The 17500-nt window shown below is 35.4% G+C and overlaps 1 protein-coding gene across 1 annotated transcript in view; it reads right to left on the bottom strand.

Annotated features, from left to right (window-relative positions):
* LOC137619031 (uncharacterized) overlaps positions 1-17500 on the bottom strand; it is a 226992-nt gene that overhangs the window by 78837 nt on the left and 130655 nt on the right. Inside the window, exons 3-4 of the mRNA XM_068349230.1 lie at positions 12447-12663; positions 12047-12071 (exon numbers count right to left, since the gene is read on the bottom strand). Of these exons, the coding sequence (XP_068205331.1) occupies positions 12047-12071; positions 12447-12663 (242 nt within the window). The remainder of the gene's footprint in view (positions 1-12046; positions 12072-12446; positions 12664-17500) is intronic.

Here is a 17500-nt window from a genome sequence, read left to right as displayed (position 1 = left end):
ATTTGTTTTGTGGTATTAAAAGTAAAGGAATTATCGGATTTGAAATGTTCAATAACTTTTTTTTTCGACATACAATAGCTATATTTGTATTAAAACTCGATAAGGTTAACAATTGAATGACCTTTGTAGTACTGAGTAGGGATAGCGTAATGTGGTGAAATAGTCTGTGTATCGCCATGATTAGAGAAGCTGTAATAGTCAGGGCCACCCTACTTAGTTGGTTTGCTGTGGCCGATCAGGCTAAAGTCTCCCGACATCACCAATCTGCAGTGGCCAGTGTAGTAATGAAAATTGGTCAAACTCCAGACATGAAAAAAAAACATTACTGAGTCCTTTATCCTGCAGTGGAATAGAAACGGCTGTATTTGTTGTTTTTGTAGTTGTACAGTATATCTAGTTCGCTATCTCAATATTTAATAGATAAAAGAGTTCAGTCAATCTTTGGTGCATTGTATCAAATGCCTTTTGTAAAATGCGTGGTCTTTTTTAGCCAAATATGGACTTTATAGCAACGTCATAAACTCGAAATGTGAACAGTAGTATCTACAGCTGTTGGTTTTCTATATACAATATAAGCCTATTTTGTATGTTTTCTTGTGATGGAAATGTCTATGAATGTTAATTAACCATCCTTTTCCTTATCCGTTTCAAATATGATAGTTTAAATCCATGTATTTACAAAACAGACTTTACTCATATTTATCATCCTAGACTACGGAAATGTCAATAACATATCCAGGGTAGATTGAGAGTTAAGGTTTAGAGGTCACTCATGAATGGCAGAGACATGGGACAATGACTATGCCCTAGAGATTGACCATGTATACATACGATCAGCGTCAAAGCCCTCTCTCCAAACCAGCAAGGACCAGGGAGGGTCAGGCAACGGCTTCTGGCGACTCAGCAGATAGACCTACAGTCTCCCCAAAAACCCGCATCCTTAGTTCACAGGGATGGTGAGGTTACAGACACTACAAAAAACTATCAAGCTTGAGCGGACCACGAAGCCAAGACCAGTAGGATCACCAGACAGGGATGTTTCCAATAGGCTACCAACAATGGATGGAATTATCTATCTGTTGAAATATTCCATGAAAAGGTTCAATAACTATAGTTTAAATGGAGCTGCCAACAATAAATCCGAGCCTTTGTTTACAAAAGTTACCAAAAACAATGATCTCAGCATCGCTTTAATTTCCATAGTTATAAAAGAAAGAAATTTAATCAGGACCTTCATAAACAAGTATTTAAAGTCTAAACTCAGACGTTTGCTGTTCTTCAAGGATGAGTTTAGCTACTAAATATTTAATGAAGTCTTCAGCCTGTGTCATATAAAGGGATGAAAGTGTTTTTGATGAAAAGGGATTACAGTTTTGTAAGTTACTTTGATGACTTATTGATGTAAGAATTCCTGATGGAAATGAACACCCGTAGAAGGATTCCTAAATGTATATGGAGGGCAAAAGAAATGTATAAATGTGTGTTTGTGTTATTAACCATAATCACTTCTCAGCTCCTCGAATTTAATGAACTTTTCAGACATGCTTGTTGCTAATATGAATTCATTCAGTTGAGTAATAATAGAAGGCTTTTGTTGCTTGAATCCTATGTGGACTAAAGTTTAGTAGCTGTAAGTACATACATGTATATCAACAACAACAACAAACAAAGCCGTTTCTAGACCACTGTATGACAAAGGCTTTAAACATGTCCTTACACATGTCTGAGATTTGGCTATTTTCATTATTGGTCACTGAAGATTGGCGATAATGGGAGATTTCCATCTTATTGCTCACAGCAACTCTACCTACTATGGGTGGCCCTGACAAGAAAAGTTTTGCTGATCATGTTGATACATAACACCATTCACCACGTTGAGGATATATATATATATATATATATATATATATATATATATATATAGATAGATAGATAGATAGATAGATAAATAGATACACACATACACACAAACACACACACACACACACACACATATATATATATATATATATATATATATATATGTGTGTGTATATATATATATATATATATATATATATATATATATATATATATATATATATATATATATATATGTATATATATATATATATATATATATTATCTATATCTATATATATACATATATACATATATATATATATATATATATATATATATATATATATATATATATATATATATACATACATACATACATACATACATACATACATAAAATTCTCCTTCAATTCCCCATTGCAAAAGTAAATTCTGAACTATAAATGTCTTGACCAATATTTTTCAATTCAAACTTTCTCCCTTACGTAGAATATGACATTGGTGCAACAACCCATAGACCAGAGATTGAAAATGAAAAAAAAAATACTTTTCTCTTTGTATTTTTGCTTCAATTACTCTACATGAATCGAGCCAATCCTGGCTAACACCGCTGGATCTATTTTTTAAAGCAATGGAACTATAAATGCAAGTTTAGGAAAAAGGCTATTGCAGTTTTTTTACCTTTGCTTTGTATTTCATAAATATCCCTTTTTTTTGCATTCTTTTTACCCTCGGTTTGGAAGACTATAACCAATCATAATGCTAATAATAATGAGGATAATAAATTTTATAATAAAAATATGCAATGAAAGGCCGTTCATGAATGGTAGAGGCAAGGGACAGTGACATTGTCCTATCGAGCAGGACAATTGCCCTACAGACTGACCATATATACATATGCCCAGTGCCTAAGCTCCCTTTCCACCCAAGCTAGGACAAAGGAGGGCCAAGCAATGACTGCTGATCATTCAGCAGATGGACCTATAGGCTCCCCTAAAATCCCCATCCTTAGCTCACAAGGATGAATAGGTTGAAGCGACCAAAGAAACTAACGATTTTGAGGACTCGAACCCCAGTCTGGCGTTCACCATTCAGGGACGTTACTACACGGCACACAACCCATGCAATTGTAAAAAGGCTAATTTAGCCACATAAACACTAGTCATATTTATTTTACTGCGATATTCATAAAAATGCATCAAAGCTTTTTATCATGGGTAGTTCGCTAAAACGTAGAGAGTTGTAACAGAAAAAGGACCTAAAATATCTTTTGCAAATTTAGTATGAGAGTGTAGCTCTTTTTCGAAATATGCAGAAATAAAAATAGTCTTTTTACTTACAACTTTTTTATGTAAAACTTTTCACAAAATACGAAGTGATAAATCATAAAAAGACATACATATACGTCCATGATAATTTCAGTGAAAGAAATGAAGTTTTTTAATACAAGATAAAAACCTGACTTTTATTTAACATCTGTGTTTTACTTCTCCTTTCTGAGTGGAGATACATTGACGTGTTGGAAGGATTTGCTCATTATTATTATCATTATTATTATTATTATTATTATTATTATTATTATTATTATTATTATTATTATTATTACCTACTGAGCTACAACCCTAGTTGTTAAAGAAGGATGCTATAAGCCCAGGGGATCCAACAAGGAAAATAGCCCAGTGAGGAAGGGAAACAAAGAAAAAATGAAATATATCAAGAAAAGTAACATAAAAATAAATATTTTCTATATAAAATACAAAACTTTAACAAAAGAAGAGGGATAGAAATAAGATAGAATAATGTGCCCGAGTGTACCCTGATTAACAAAGCAACAGTACGGTCAATTTCTTTTTGTTAGTCAGATTTGCACCGGGTCGCAGGGGTGCCCTTTTAGCTTGGGAATAGTTTCCTAATAGCTGATTGGTCAAAAGTATTTTTGTCCGAATATATCCGACCAATCAGCTATCAGGAAACTTTTCCGAGCTAAAAAGGACCCCTGCGAGTCGGTGAAAATCTGTCTCACTAAAAAAACATTGACTATAGTCAGAGACAGCCATACTAGGTTGGTTTGCTGAGAGGTCAGACGAAAATCTCCCACTATCACCAATCCGCAGTTGGCCAAATTGGTGTTGAAAATTACTCAAACTTCAGACATAAACTGGCATGTCTGAGGTCTTTGTCCTGTAGTGGACTAGAAAAGGCTGTGTTGGTTGATGCTGTCTTTTACTTACTTCACCCATGAAATAAACTGTTATCTTATTCTTTGCTTATACCTAATGTTTATTTCATATATCATTCACTTTTCTTACTGAGTGCAGGCTTACGTCCATAGCTTTATCCTATTCATGAAACACTTGCTTATCAAAAGGGCTTGAAATAAAAAAAATGGCGCACAGTATATGAAATGATAAGTTGGAAAACGATAATGGGTTTTTAAATTATTTCAGTTTTTCTGTGCCTTTTTTTTTCTTTTACAGAGTATTTTTCCATCTTTGGGGATATTTATTACTTATAAAGTTTAATACCAGAGAATTTACTGAAAACTAAGATGGTGTTCATGAAGTGACAAACTGTAAATGAACAATACTCTTCTGTCTCTCCTTCGTTCCTCTGTTGTTCGGGAGTTAGGATGCATTATCTAATGTTCATTTCAAACTCATTTAGGGCTTATCTTATAAAGATAGTTTCGTAACAGACATTGGGAAACAGACATATTTGCGTATTTCCATCCTGTTCGTAATACTAGGCACACAGATAGTTCTAATAGTCAGGCCTTCTCCATCATAAGGCTTAATACTACACATTATTCTAGAAGTTTTATTCCAGCTGTGACCAAGTTGTGGAATGATCTTCCTAATCGGGTAGATGAATCAGCAGAACTTCAAATGTTCAAACTAGCAGCTAATTTTTTTATGTTGAACAGGCTGACATAAGTCTTTTTATAGTGTATAAGTGAATGATCTGTTTTAAGGTTGTTATTTTAATTTTTCATTACTTCTTACATCGTTTCTTCATTTCTTTCTTTCTTTACCTCACTGGGCTATTTTTTCCTGTTGGAGCCCTTGGGCTTATAGCATCATGCATTTCCAACTAGGGTTGTAGCATGACTAGTAATACTACTACTACTACTAATACTACTACTACTATTACTACTACTACTACTACTACTACTACTACTACTACTACTAATAATAATAATATTTAATATATTTCTGTTTTTCTTTCCTTGTGCATCCGTGTAATTTACACATTACCTATTTGAAAATTTTCTATTGCTTATTTCAGAAAAAAAGTTACGATTTAAAAAAAAAATCCTACACAGCCAACAATGTTTCTAAGGAGACGGGAAACATGAATCTATATTTGCACTGAGTTAGAGTTTAATTTATGCTTGCATTCATCTCATTTATATCATACATCAATTTAAGACACACTACGATAATACAAGAGCTTCATATTCTCAAAAATGTCAAACAAACAATATGGCTTCGAAAGATTTGAGACATACTGGACAAACGCATGAACTGTATACTGGAAAATCTTCCTTACGAGAGCATAGCCTCCAGAGATGATACACTGGAATGGACTTACTATCATAAAATTGCTAGGAGACAAATAGATCCTCAAAGAAACGATACACAGACTGGGAAAAAATCCCACTTGGATCTTACTTGCATTCACACAATAGTGAGAAAAAAGTAGACTATGAAATTCAAATTTATGGTCAAATAGACTGAGGAAATCGACCTTCGAAATGTCAAACAACCACAAAAATACTAGAAAACTGACATGGCCCAGGAGAATAAAAATTGAAAATCCAATAAGGATATATCATACCATTGTCAGAATAGGTAGTGGGTTGGCCAGAGCACCAGCAGCCCGTTGAGATACTACCTCTAGGTAGTTATGGGGTCCTTTGACTGGTCAGACAGTACTGCAGTGGACCTTTTCTCTGGTTACGGTTCTTATCCATGTCTGTGTTTTGGCTAGTTTTCCTCACCCCGCTGGGCACTGCAGATTGGTGATGGTGAGAGACTTTTTAGTTTGATCGCTCACAGAAAATCAGTCAAGTATGAGTGGCCCTGACTGATACAACTTTGTTAGACACGGCGATATTGTGTATACCCTTTGACCACGTTAAATTATCCCAACTCAGTTAGGGATATATATATATATATATATATATATATATATATATATATATATATATATATATATATATATATATATATATATATACATATATATATATATATATAGTGTACATGACCTGTCAAAACCGACGGTTAAAGATTTAACCCTTCCCCCATTTCCTAACTTCATCACAGCAGTTGTGATTTCCATGTGTACCTCTCCGGGCATCTCCTCACACCAGGGTATGAGCACTCCCTCTCACTCCTCCCAAGTGACGGGAAAAGACCGAGTAGTTATACATCTGGCAATGCTGCTCAGCATGACCGGAAAGAAATATATTTACATATGTAGTCAGACAGACAGACACACACACACACACACATATATATATATATATATATATATATATATATATATATATATATATATATATATATATATATATATATATATATATATATATATATATATATGTGTGTGTGTGTGTGTGTGTGTGTGTGCGTGTGTGTGCGTGTGTTTATGAATGAAGTAAGAACGACGCATCCCTTAGGACTTAAAGGCCAATGAATCTGAATCCATATTTCCCTACCTTGATATATGGCCTTCAATAGACCCGGATGCGTGGCTACTGATGGCCTGCTATCTTGAGGGAAATACAGGTTAAGGAAGGACACAGGTCTCGGAGAGTGTAGATGATTAATGGTAGTGCCATCTGGAGAGAGAGAGAGAGAGAGAGAGAGAGAGAGAGAGAGAGAGAGAGAGAGAGATTCTCACCAACCTTAAGACTACTCTGGTGACGCCATCAGTCACACCAGCGAAACGTTGCAAGAGAAAATATAAAAAAAAACTTTCCATAAAAAACGTTTGAAGGAAAATAATGGAAGAGTCAAACGTCTCTTTATGGAGTCATGACGAGAGGCTCTTGTGAAATAGCCAAAAGAAGTGATGGGAGAAATATTACTTCCACGAGATGAAAAAGAAAAAAAAAACCTTTGCCTTCTTTTCATTAGGTCGTGTATTTGTCTAATGTTCTACGGCGCTTCTTTGCGTCATACGATTGTTATTGTTATTTTGTTCTACATGACGCCTTGTGTATTATTTTAACTATTACTACCTAAGCTACAACCCTAATCATAACATGAGAATACTATAAACAGCTCCAACAGCGAAAATAGCCCAGTGAGGAAAGGAAATAACAAATAGATTAGCCTACCTGAGTGTACCCTCAAGCAAGAGAACTCTACCCCAAAATAGTGGAAGACCATGATACAGAGGCTATGACTAGAAAATAATGGTTTGATTTTGAGTGTCTTTCTCCTAGAAGAGCTGCTTACCATAGCTAGATTGTCTCTTCTACCTTTACAAAGAGGAAAGTAGCCACTGAATAATTACAATGCAGTAGTTGATACCATTGAGTGAAGAATGATACGGTTAGCTCGGTGTTATCAGGCGTATGAGGAGAGATGAGAATGTGTAAAAAAAATAGGCCAGATTATTCGGTGTATGTATAGGCAAAGGAAAATAGAGCCGTAACCATAAAGATATCCAATCTAGAACAATCTGGCCAATCAAAGGACCCAGTAACTCCCTAGTGGTAGTCACACAACGGGTGGCTGGTGTCTTGGCCAACCTACATGCAATGTAGCAGTGTTTTGTGCGACGTAAATTTAGCATGGTTATTTCATTTCCCAGCAACGAATATTTCTCCAAAGTCTCTTACCACTCTACAACCCTTCTATGTATGTCATCCTAATTTTCAGGTTTGAGTCAATGATCACCGTTGAATGAATACGAGAAAAGCCAATTAAAACTATGATAATATTCAATGGAAATGCAGAGAGAACAAATAAGGGTTATAGAGGACCCTATTGGGTATGGGATAATTTTTCTTAACCTACTTATGGCAGAAATGATTTTTTAAATGTCGTACATAAGGCAAAGGTGAAAACTATTTCCACCTCCTATGTTTGTTGAGGGGGATTTTCATCCTAACAATTTTGGAAAGTGTAATGTTTATCATCTATTCATGTGGAGCTCTTTCTTACAGGGGGTTATTTTACACGTCACACTTTTCATAGAGGGTTGTTTATCTAGGACATATTTGGTACATGTTTTGTGGTAGGCAAATTGGACCTTCCTACATCGAAAAATTTGGGAGAGGGTGATATTTTTCTCCTATATTCTAGGTCACGGGGAATCTTTTTCTATTTCTCCGTAAATATTTTGGACATGGGGATAACAGCTTCTCGTTTATCACGTTAATATTAAACAAAACATAGATGTTTGCCGTCTGACAGAACTTGTTTTCTCTCCAATGTGTATATCTATTAAAAAAAAGTTTATAGTTAATGTAGCATAGTTGGACACAAATCCTGGCAAAGAGAAAGTGTACCATCACACAAGATTACTGTGCAGCGAGTTCCCGTGCTTTGCCCCACCCACCATACCCTGCCTTCTTTCATAAACTGTTTTGTGACTCACAGTGTAGTAAGGGTGCGAAAAGGTGCACTTTCTCAGAGTGAGGAGGGCTATTACGTGTGTCCAACTGTGCGTTTAACAAAGGTTACCATAGGTGAATCAGTAGAACTTTAATAGTTCAAACTTGCAGCAAATGTTTTTATGTTGAACTGGCTGACATAAGTTTTTATAGTTTATATATGACATATCTATTTTGATGTTGTTACGGTTTTTACAATAATCTATTGTTAATTTTTTCTCATGTTTTTTTTGTTTCCTTATTTCCTTTCCTCACTTGGCTATTTTTCCCTATTGAAGCCCTTGGGCTTAAAGTATCTTGCTTTTCCAACTTGGGTTGTAGCTTGGCTAGTAATGATTATATAATTGTCAGTCGTACATTTGGGTTATGGTAGCCTATAGGTTAAGGCCCTGCCTGGTTATTTGCCGGACTGGGGTTCGAGTCACGCACAAGCTCCATAGTTTCTTGCAATGACTCCAACCTCACCATATTTGTGAGCTAAGGATAAGGGGTTTGGAGAAGCCTATTGGTCTACCTGGTGAGTCACTCTCTGGAGCATTGTCCGGCTAGCTAGGGCATCGTCACTATCCCTTGCCTCTTCCATTCATATGCGGATTTTAAATTTTAAACTCTATTTTTTCATTTAATGTCAGGCCTTTGGAAGTCTTCCCCAAAAATGTCCAAAGCAGCGAGAGGGGGGGGGGGACCCCGATCTATCCATGGATGAGGGTAAGGCAAGGATATTGTCCTGTTGTCTCGTCTCCCTCAAGAGTAAAAGAAATTAGACCCGGAAAAACGTGAATGAAGTGGAGATGTAATTGGTGAGATCGAGTAAGGAAAAGAATTTTGGAAGATGTCATGCAACACCAAAACAAAAAAACTTTGAGAGAGAGAGAGAGAGAGAGAGAGAGAGAGAGAGAGAGAGAGAGAGAGAGAGAGAGAGAGAGAATTCTTTAGCAATACAGATATACATCGGTTGCTTTTTGTGTGAGTGTCGTGTGAGTATGTGTGTGTGTTTGTTTGTGTGTGTGTGAGAGAGAGAGAGAGAGAGAGAGAGAGAGAGAGAGAGAGAGAGAGAGAGAGAGAGATGATTGTTATGCAATACAAATGCTTTGTCTGAGAGAAAGAGGAAGACAGAGGGTGGGGTCTTGTGAGGGGGGGGGGGGTTGAAGATAGCTTGGAAAAAGGGTCACTTATCGGAAGGAGCACTTCCTTCCCACCTCTGAGAGACCCTGTAGGAAAGCAATTAAGATGAACACGACAACTGAGAGACTGCCTGCTGTTGGCTGAATATAAAGTGATAAATAAGTGTGTGTGTGTGTGTGTGTGTGTGTGTGTGTGTGTGTGTGTGTGTGTGTGTGTGTGTACAGCTTTAGAGCTATATTTTGATGTTATTTATTCCTAAAAAAATATCTAGCAATACAAATTTGGGGTTATGAGTCATCTTTCCAAGTTGAATGTACCACATTTGACTATCTAACAGGTACTTAATATCCTGCCTTTACTTTTAAATGTAAAAAACAAATAACAACAACAACAACAACAGCAACAACAACTACAACAACAAAAACAACAACGACAACAACAAATGCTACCATTTATATTTCACTGCAGGTGGAAGGCCTCAGACATGCCAATTCATCTTTTGGGTTTGGCCAGTTTTCATTACAACTCTGGCCAACTACAGATTGGTGATAGTAGGAGATTTTTGTCTATTCTCAGCAAACCAACTTAGTATGGGGTCCCTAACTATTACAGCTTTTGTTGATAATGGCGATATGCAAACCATTTCACCACGTTAAGGTATCCTCACTCAGAAATGCAGAAACGGAACAAAAAAATAAGATTGGTTTAAAGGCCGCTCAGGAATGGCAGAGGCAAGGGACAGTTACATTGTTCTAGCAAGCAGAACAATGCCCTAGAGACTGACCATATATATGAATAGCACTGGTGACCAAGAAAACAGAATATGATTAGATAAATTTTCCCCATCTTTGACTCAGGAGTTTCGTGGTCTTGCAATTCAAAGGAGACATTGGAATATTATCAGAAGTCTTGTTCATTGTCATGATCGTCTTGGATAAAGATTGTGAATTTTGAAAGTTCACCAAAAGCAAACGATAGTTTTTAATATAAATCCAGAGCAAATTATCAAAAACCTAGGTATTTCAAAGTGGCTTTAAAATCAAACTTCTTGTTTTGAAAGAGTATTGGCAAATATGAGACTGGTCACAGATTACTGTACTGAAATTTTTGTCTCAATACCATTTGATAATGACCCTTCTTGCTTCATTACTGCTAATCTGGTAGGTAATAGATTGGCCAGGGCACCAGCCACCATCCGTTGAGATACTATCGCTAGAGAGTTATTGGGTCCTTTGACTGGCCAGATAGTAATACATTGGATCCTGCTCTCTGGTTACGGTTCATTTTCCTTTGGCCTACACACAACGAATAGTTTGGCCTATTCTTTACATATTCTCCTCTATCCTCATACACCTGACAACACTGAAATTACCCAACAATTCTTGTTATCCCAAGGGGTTACTGCACTGCAATAGTTCAGTGGCCACTTTCCTCTTGGTAAGGGTAGAAGAGACTAGCTATGGTAAGCAGCTCTTCTAGGAGGACACTCCAAAATCAAACCTTTGTTCGCTCGTGTTGGGTAGTGCCCTAGCCTCTGTACCATGAACTTCCACTGTCTTGGGTTAGAGTTCTCTTGCTGGAGGGTACATTCGAGCACACTATCTTATTTTTCTTCCTCTGGTTTTGTTAAAGTTTTTATGGTTTATATAGAAGACATTTATTCTAATGTTACTCCTCTTGAAATATCTTATTTTTCCTTGTCTCCTTTCATCACTGGGCTATTTTTCGTGGTGGAGCCCCTGGCCTTATAGCATCCTGCTTTTCCATCTAGGGTTGTAGTTTAGCATGTAATAATAATAATAATAATAATAATAATAATAATAATAATAATAATAATAATAATAACAATATTATAGAACACTTAGAGAACAAAGATTACCTCATATTCTATTCTCCCAATTGAAAGCATAATATCTAAAAGTCCCTCTCCGTTAGTCTGAGAATTTTCAATCTTTTTTCTTAACGGAAAATTAGATCTTGAATACAACATCATAACAATTCTTTATTTATGTCTAAGATCATTATCGCATGACTTTCGGGGCTACAATATTTAATTTTTTTTTCTCACTTTATGGGAGAGTTTTGTCATTTTAATGCATTATTAAAATTTTATTAGAATTACAAATAATGTATTTGAGGATGTACAGGGTATTTTAAATGTATTTTTTTTTTTCAACTCCTTAGAAATTTCTCTTTTTTATTTTGGAGGAAAAGTTTTTGGATCACTTCTAACACTGTTTGAAGAGTGAAATCTTCTAGAGAACAGCATATCGGATAAATCAATTAAGTTATTTTATAAATGAAAATGCCCAAATTAAAGCCCAGTTCACTTAGGAAATACATAGTAACTAGAAGGACAAATATCACTGATATTTTTACGTAATATTGGCCATATTGATAGCCATTATTTAAGTTTTGACCTTAGAATCCAAGGTAAATGGCACAAACCTGGCTGGGAATCTGAACAGAAGTACTGAAAATATAATAATTAGTTTTACTTAGTATACTTTCTATTATTATTATTATTATTATTATTATTATTATTATTATTATTATTATTATTATTATTATTATTATTATTATTATCATTATTATTATTACTTGCTAAGTTACAATTCTAGTTGGAAAAGCAAGATGATGTAAGCCCAGGGGCTCCAACAGGGAAAATAGTTCAGTGAGGAAAGGAAACAAGGAAAGATAAAATTTCTAAAAAGAGTAACATTAAAATAAACATCTCCTATATAAACTATAAAGACTTTAACAAAACAAGAGGAAGAGAAACAAGACAGAAAACAATAAAAAACAATTGTGTTTATTAAACTCAAGGACAATGTAGGCTATACAATACCAAACTCAACAAGAACTAAGTTCTGTTTGAAGAAAGAGGAAAAGCAAAAGAAAGTGCCTCCACAATACTCACAATACACGGTCAGTTCAGTGGAGTCTGAGGCCGTCAAATGAGGCAGCGTCGGGGACGAGGCCCTGCACTCCAGGATGCCCCCGTCATCTCCCGGCGTCGTGAGGAGGCGCAGCAAGGACAAGGTGGAGTCAGGACCCAGGCTCTGCTGCAAATAAGGAGTGAAAAACGGGATTAATTTAGCGACGAGTCTTACTTTACGACAGTGGTGCATCGCTGGCGTCTACTGATGTTTTGCGGCTGACTTTATATGACTGGAAATCTTAGCGCTACTCTTTTGTTTACAGTTATATTCTGTTCAGTTTGATTCTGTGATTGGATGACAGAGCGTGTACATAACCACTACTATGAAATAACCCATCTTTCTTCTAAAAATCGTACGTACGGTTGGACGCAGGAATCCCCGGAACACCTCGTTCTGAGGAAATGCACCCTGTCACACCCCTACTGCACACTGTGTTCCCACATTCAGCCCCACCCAGCATCTCTGCCATCTATCCCTAAAGCATCTATTTGGTAACTCGCTGCACAGTAAGGGTGTAAAAGGGTGTACTTCTTCGCAGCGAGATGTGCTAGGGACTTTTGTGTCCAACTGTAAATGCAATTCTTGATTACAGCAAAAATTTGGTACCAATTTATAGATGGGAGTCTTTCATGGGAAGAGATATAGACACCTAGCAAAAGTAGGCCAAGTACAACATCATTTGGTTATAACACACACATCCGCACACACATGCACATACACACACACACACGCATATATATATATATATATATATATATATATATATATATATATATATATATATATATATATATATATGCATATACACACACACACACACACATATATATATATATATATATATATATATATATATATATATATATATATATATATATATATATATATATATACCATTTAATAAAAGATAGTGGTCGTTCAATAAGAGATAGTGATCCCGAAAAACGACAAGTAAATAAATGTTCTTTAGTGTATAATTAATATTAACGGAAAATACATTAGAGGATTATACCAGAGAAGGGTTGTTTAGGATTTAGCCTGAGAAAGTAAGACGGATAACAGAAGTATTGTTAAGGATGAACGGTATGGGTTTAGATAAGGAAGGGGTTTGGCGTGAATCAAGTATTGATCACAAAAGTTATATGAGAAATTTGAAACTAAAAGGAAAAGTTGACCATTGTATTCGTGGACCTGGGTGGAGCTCAAGATAGAGAGGCATTTACGGATGTTGAGGGCTTATCAAATATAAGATAAGACGTTGAGAGCGACTGAAAGTTTTTTAAGATAGGATAGGTCATGCCAGAGTTATGAGCAGAAAAATGACAGATTTGGTGTGAAAGTTAGTCTGTGAAAATGGCGAGTTACAGTAAATTTCTGAGGCTATTCAATATTTTTTTTTTTTTTTTTTTTTTTTTTGGTGTGTAGTGACGCGATAAGTCAAGAGATGGGAAAGAGGAACTATGCAATGAGAACAATCTTAAATGAAATGGAGGACACTCCAAAAGCACACAACTGTTCTCTAGTCTTGGGTAGTGTCATAGCTTCTGTACCATGGTCTTCCACTGTCTTGGGTTAGAGTTCTCTTGCTTGAGAGTAAGATCGGGAACACTTACTCTATCTTATTTATCTTCCTCTTGTTTTGTTAAACTTTATGTAGTGTATATTTATATTTTAACGTTGTTACTGTTCTAGAAATATTTTATTTCCCTAGTTCCCTTTCCTTACTGGGCTAATTTCCCTGTTGGAGCCCCTGGGCTTATAGCATCCTGCTTTTCTAACTAGTGTTGTAGCTTAGCAAGTTATAACAATAACAATAATGGCTGATGTTTAATGATGACACTATGCTGAATGGTTATGGAGAAAAGATACTGCAGAACTTAGTGAAAGTCTCTTGAGACAATTTGCAGAAGGTGATGGTCGAGTCAGTGTGAGTAGGAGCAACATTATTATGACAAGTGGAAACCACAAAAATTAAGCAAGGAATGGTAGAACATATGGTGGTAAATTGAACAAGTTGATTTGTTTATGTATTTGCAACTAAATTGGGATACATTAAAGTGGTGGAAGTGTTTGTGCGTCGTCATGATCAGCAAAGCTGTACTAGTCAGGGACACCCACACTAGGTTGGTTTGCAGTGAGAGATCGAACTAAAGCCTCACACTATAACCAATCTATAGTGGTCAGCATGGTGATGAAAATGGCCTAACCCCAGACATGAATAAGAACATGTTCGAGGCCTTTGTGCTGCCATGAACAAGAAGCAGCTGCATTTGTTGTTGTTGTTGTAATATCCCGTACATGATAAAGAGCAAGTCTCTCTCTCTCTCTCTCTCTCTCTCTCTCTCTCTCTCTCTCTCTCTCTCTCTCTATATATATATATATATATATATATATATATATATATATATATATATATATATATATATATATATATATATATATATATATATATATATATGTATATATATATATATATATACATATATATATATATATATATATATATGTATATATATATATATATATATATACATATATATATATATATATATATATATATATATATATATATATATATATATATATATCTTTTCGGAAACGCTTAGCAGTACTGCCAAACCTATAACTACTTGACCTCTCCTAATCTCTCGGGTAGGGGGGAGAGAGAGTAGTCATAACCTGGTGAGAGGGGTTGTAGTTAGGAAAGGGTGAGGGGGGTGGAAGGGTTGAATCTGTGTGTGCATATAGGTGTATAGCTATTATTCTTGACGGGTCAGATACACTCATGTATGTGTGTATTTATATATATATATATATATATATATATATATATATATATATATATATATATATATATATATATATATATATATATATATATATATATATGCAGGGGTTCCACTAAAAAGCCACAAGATCACCATTGCAAAACCTCTTCAGTTTTACCACTTTCAACTTTTGTGCCATATTCATGATCAACATTTCTAAACTTTGTTCCGCCAAAAGCGAGATAGAATCGAAAGCAGTCAACCAACTTTGCCCCAAAGAGCAAAAGCAAATTATGAAACGATATTAAGTGGAATGTTTCATTCAGCCTCTGCGTGGAATTTTTGGGGGAATTTGAAATTTTTTTTTTTCATGGATTCCACTTAGACGCTTCATTGCTGCATTCGGGAATGCAATGGAGTTTAATTTGTCAAGTGTTGTGGGATTCATTTATGTGAGCGTTCTCTGCCTCTCTCTATTTTTCTCTCTTTCTCACCACCTCTCTTACTAACAGTTTATTCATTTTTTTCTCTCTCTCTTTCTGCCACACAAGCACTGACTATCAAACTTCTCTCTCTCTCTCTCTCTCTCTCTCTCTCTCTCTCTCTCTCTCTCTCTCTCTCTCTCTCTCTCTCTCTCTCTCTCTCTCTCTCTAACAGTTTATCCAATAATTTTCTCTCTCTCTCTCTGCCACACATACGTGCTGGCTATCAAATTTATTTTCATCTGTCTCTCTCTCTCTCTCTCTCTCTCTCTCTCTCTCTCTCTCTCTCTCTCTCTCTCTCTCTCTCTCTCTCTCTCTTACTAAGAGTTTATACATTTTTTTTCTCTCTCTCTTTCTGCCACACGCAAGAGAGTGAATATCAAACTTATTTCATTTACCTTTATCAGTGTTTCACCTCTCCCTCTCTCTCTCTCTCTCTCTCTCTCTCTCTCTCTCTCTCTCTCTCTCTCTCTCTCTCTCACACACACACACAAAAGCGTTGACTATCAAACTTATTTCATTTGCATCTATCTGCTTTATTTGTCTTTTTCTCAGTTTTCCTTTCTTCTTATTGAATTTTCATCCGTCTTTTCTCTTTCCCCACCTTAATATTTCCCTTCACAATATTCTCTCTCTCTCTCTCTCTCTCTCTCTCTCTCTCTCTCTCTCTCTCTCTCTCTCTCTCTCTCTCTCTCTCCTCTTCCCACCACCCTGTCTTTCTCTCTCACCCCACATTTACATGTTACACGGCCTGATCCAAATCCAGCAGATTACACCCAGATTTTTCTTTGGATTTTTCCCAGATTTGCAGATTTCCCCTCCGTGTTGCATATTTTTAGAACTGCTCCAGGAACAAAAATAGCCATTTTTTTCTATTTTCCCAGTCCTTTATCTTAATATCTGCAAATCCTTTTCGACTGGTCGTTTAGCTACATGAGGTATAATCCTTTCAGTCAAACCCCCCCCCCCTTTTTTTTTACTGTGAAACTTCATTGCCATCACCTCCAACTCTCTTTTTATACTTTAATATTACACCTCTGGAATCAAGTCGTTGATATTAATTTTCTCTATGATGCTCACACTTCCCTTTGCTATTCAATATTTAATTCGTGTATTTTCGATATTTGTTACTATATTTTGAATTCTACAGCCGGATATTAATCTCTTTTTTATATTTTACATATAAAAGATGTATCTTAATGTTATTTCTGTATCTAAAATATTTCATTTTAGATGCACATTACTTTCTTTCTCTTGTAGTTTATCTATTTTCTTATTTCCTTTCCTCACTGGGCTACTTTTCCCTGTTGGAGCCCTTGGGTTTTTAGCTTCCTGCTTTTCCAACTGGGGTTGTAGCATAGATAATAATAATAATAATAATAATAATAATAATAATAATAATAATAATAATAATAATAATAATAATAATAATTACGCAGTCAGTTTTATACCCAGAAATAGACAATACATTTTGATTTTATAAACAAACTTCTATAAGTTTCTTCAATTTTCTCATGTTCTTTAAATTTTCTTTTGTATAACCGTATGAAGTTGAAACCTAACAAAACTCAACGTATGATTGTAAGTAGGTCAAGGACAGTGGCTCCTCAACATCCGGATCTCAGTATTGATAATGTTTCTTTAACTTTGTATATATGACTTTTTTTAAAATTTTGGGTGTGATTCTCGACAGCAAATTTACTTTTGAGA

The sequence above is a fragment of the Palaemon carinicauda genome, chromosome 25 (genome assembly GCF_036898095.1).
Source record: "Palaemon carinicauda isolate YSFRI2023 chromosome 25, ASM3689809v2, whole genome shotgun sequence".
NCBI classification, from domain to species: domain Eukaryota; kingdom Metazoa; phylum Arthropoda; class Malacostraca; order Decapoda; family Palaemonidae; genus Palaemon; species Palaemon carinicauda.
Note: the sequence above shows the minus strand (reverse complement) of the source record. Positions and strands in the feature narration are given on the sequence as shown.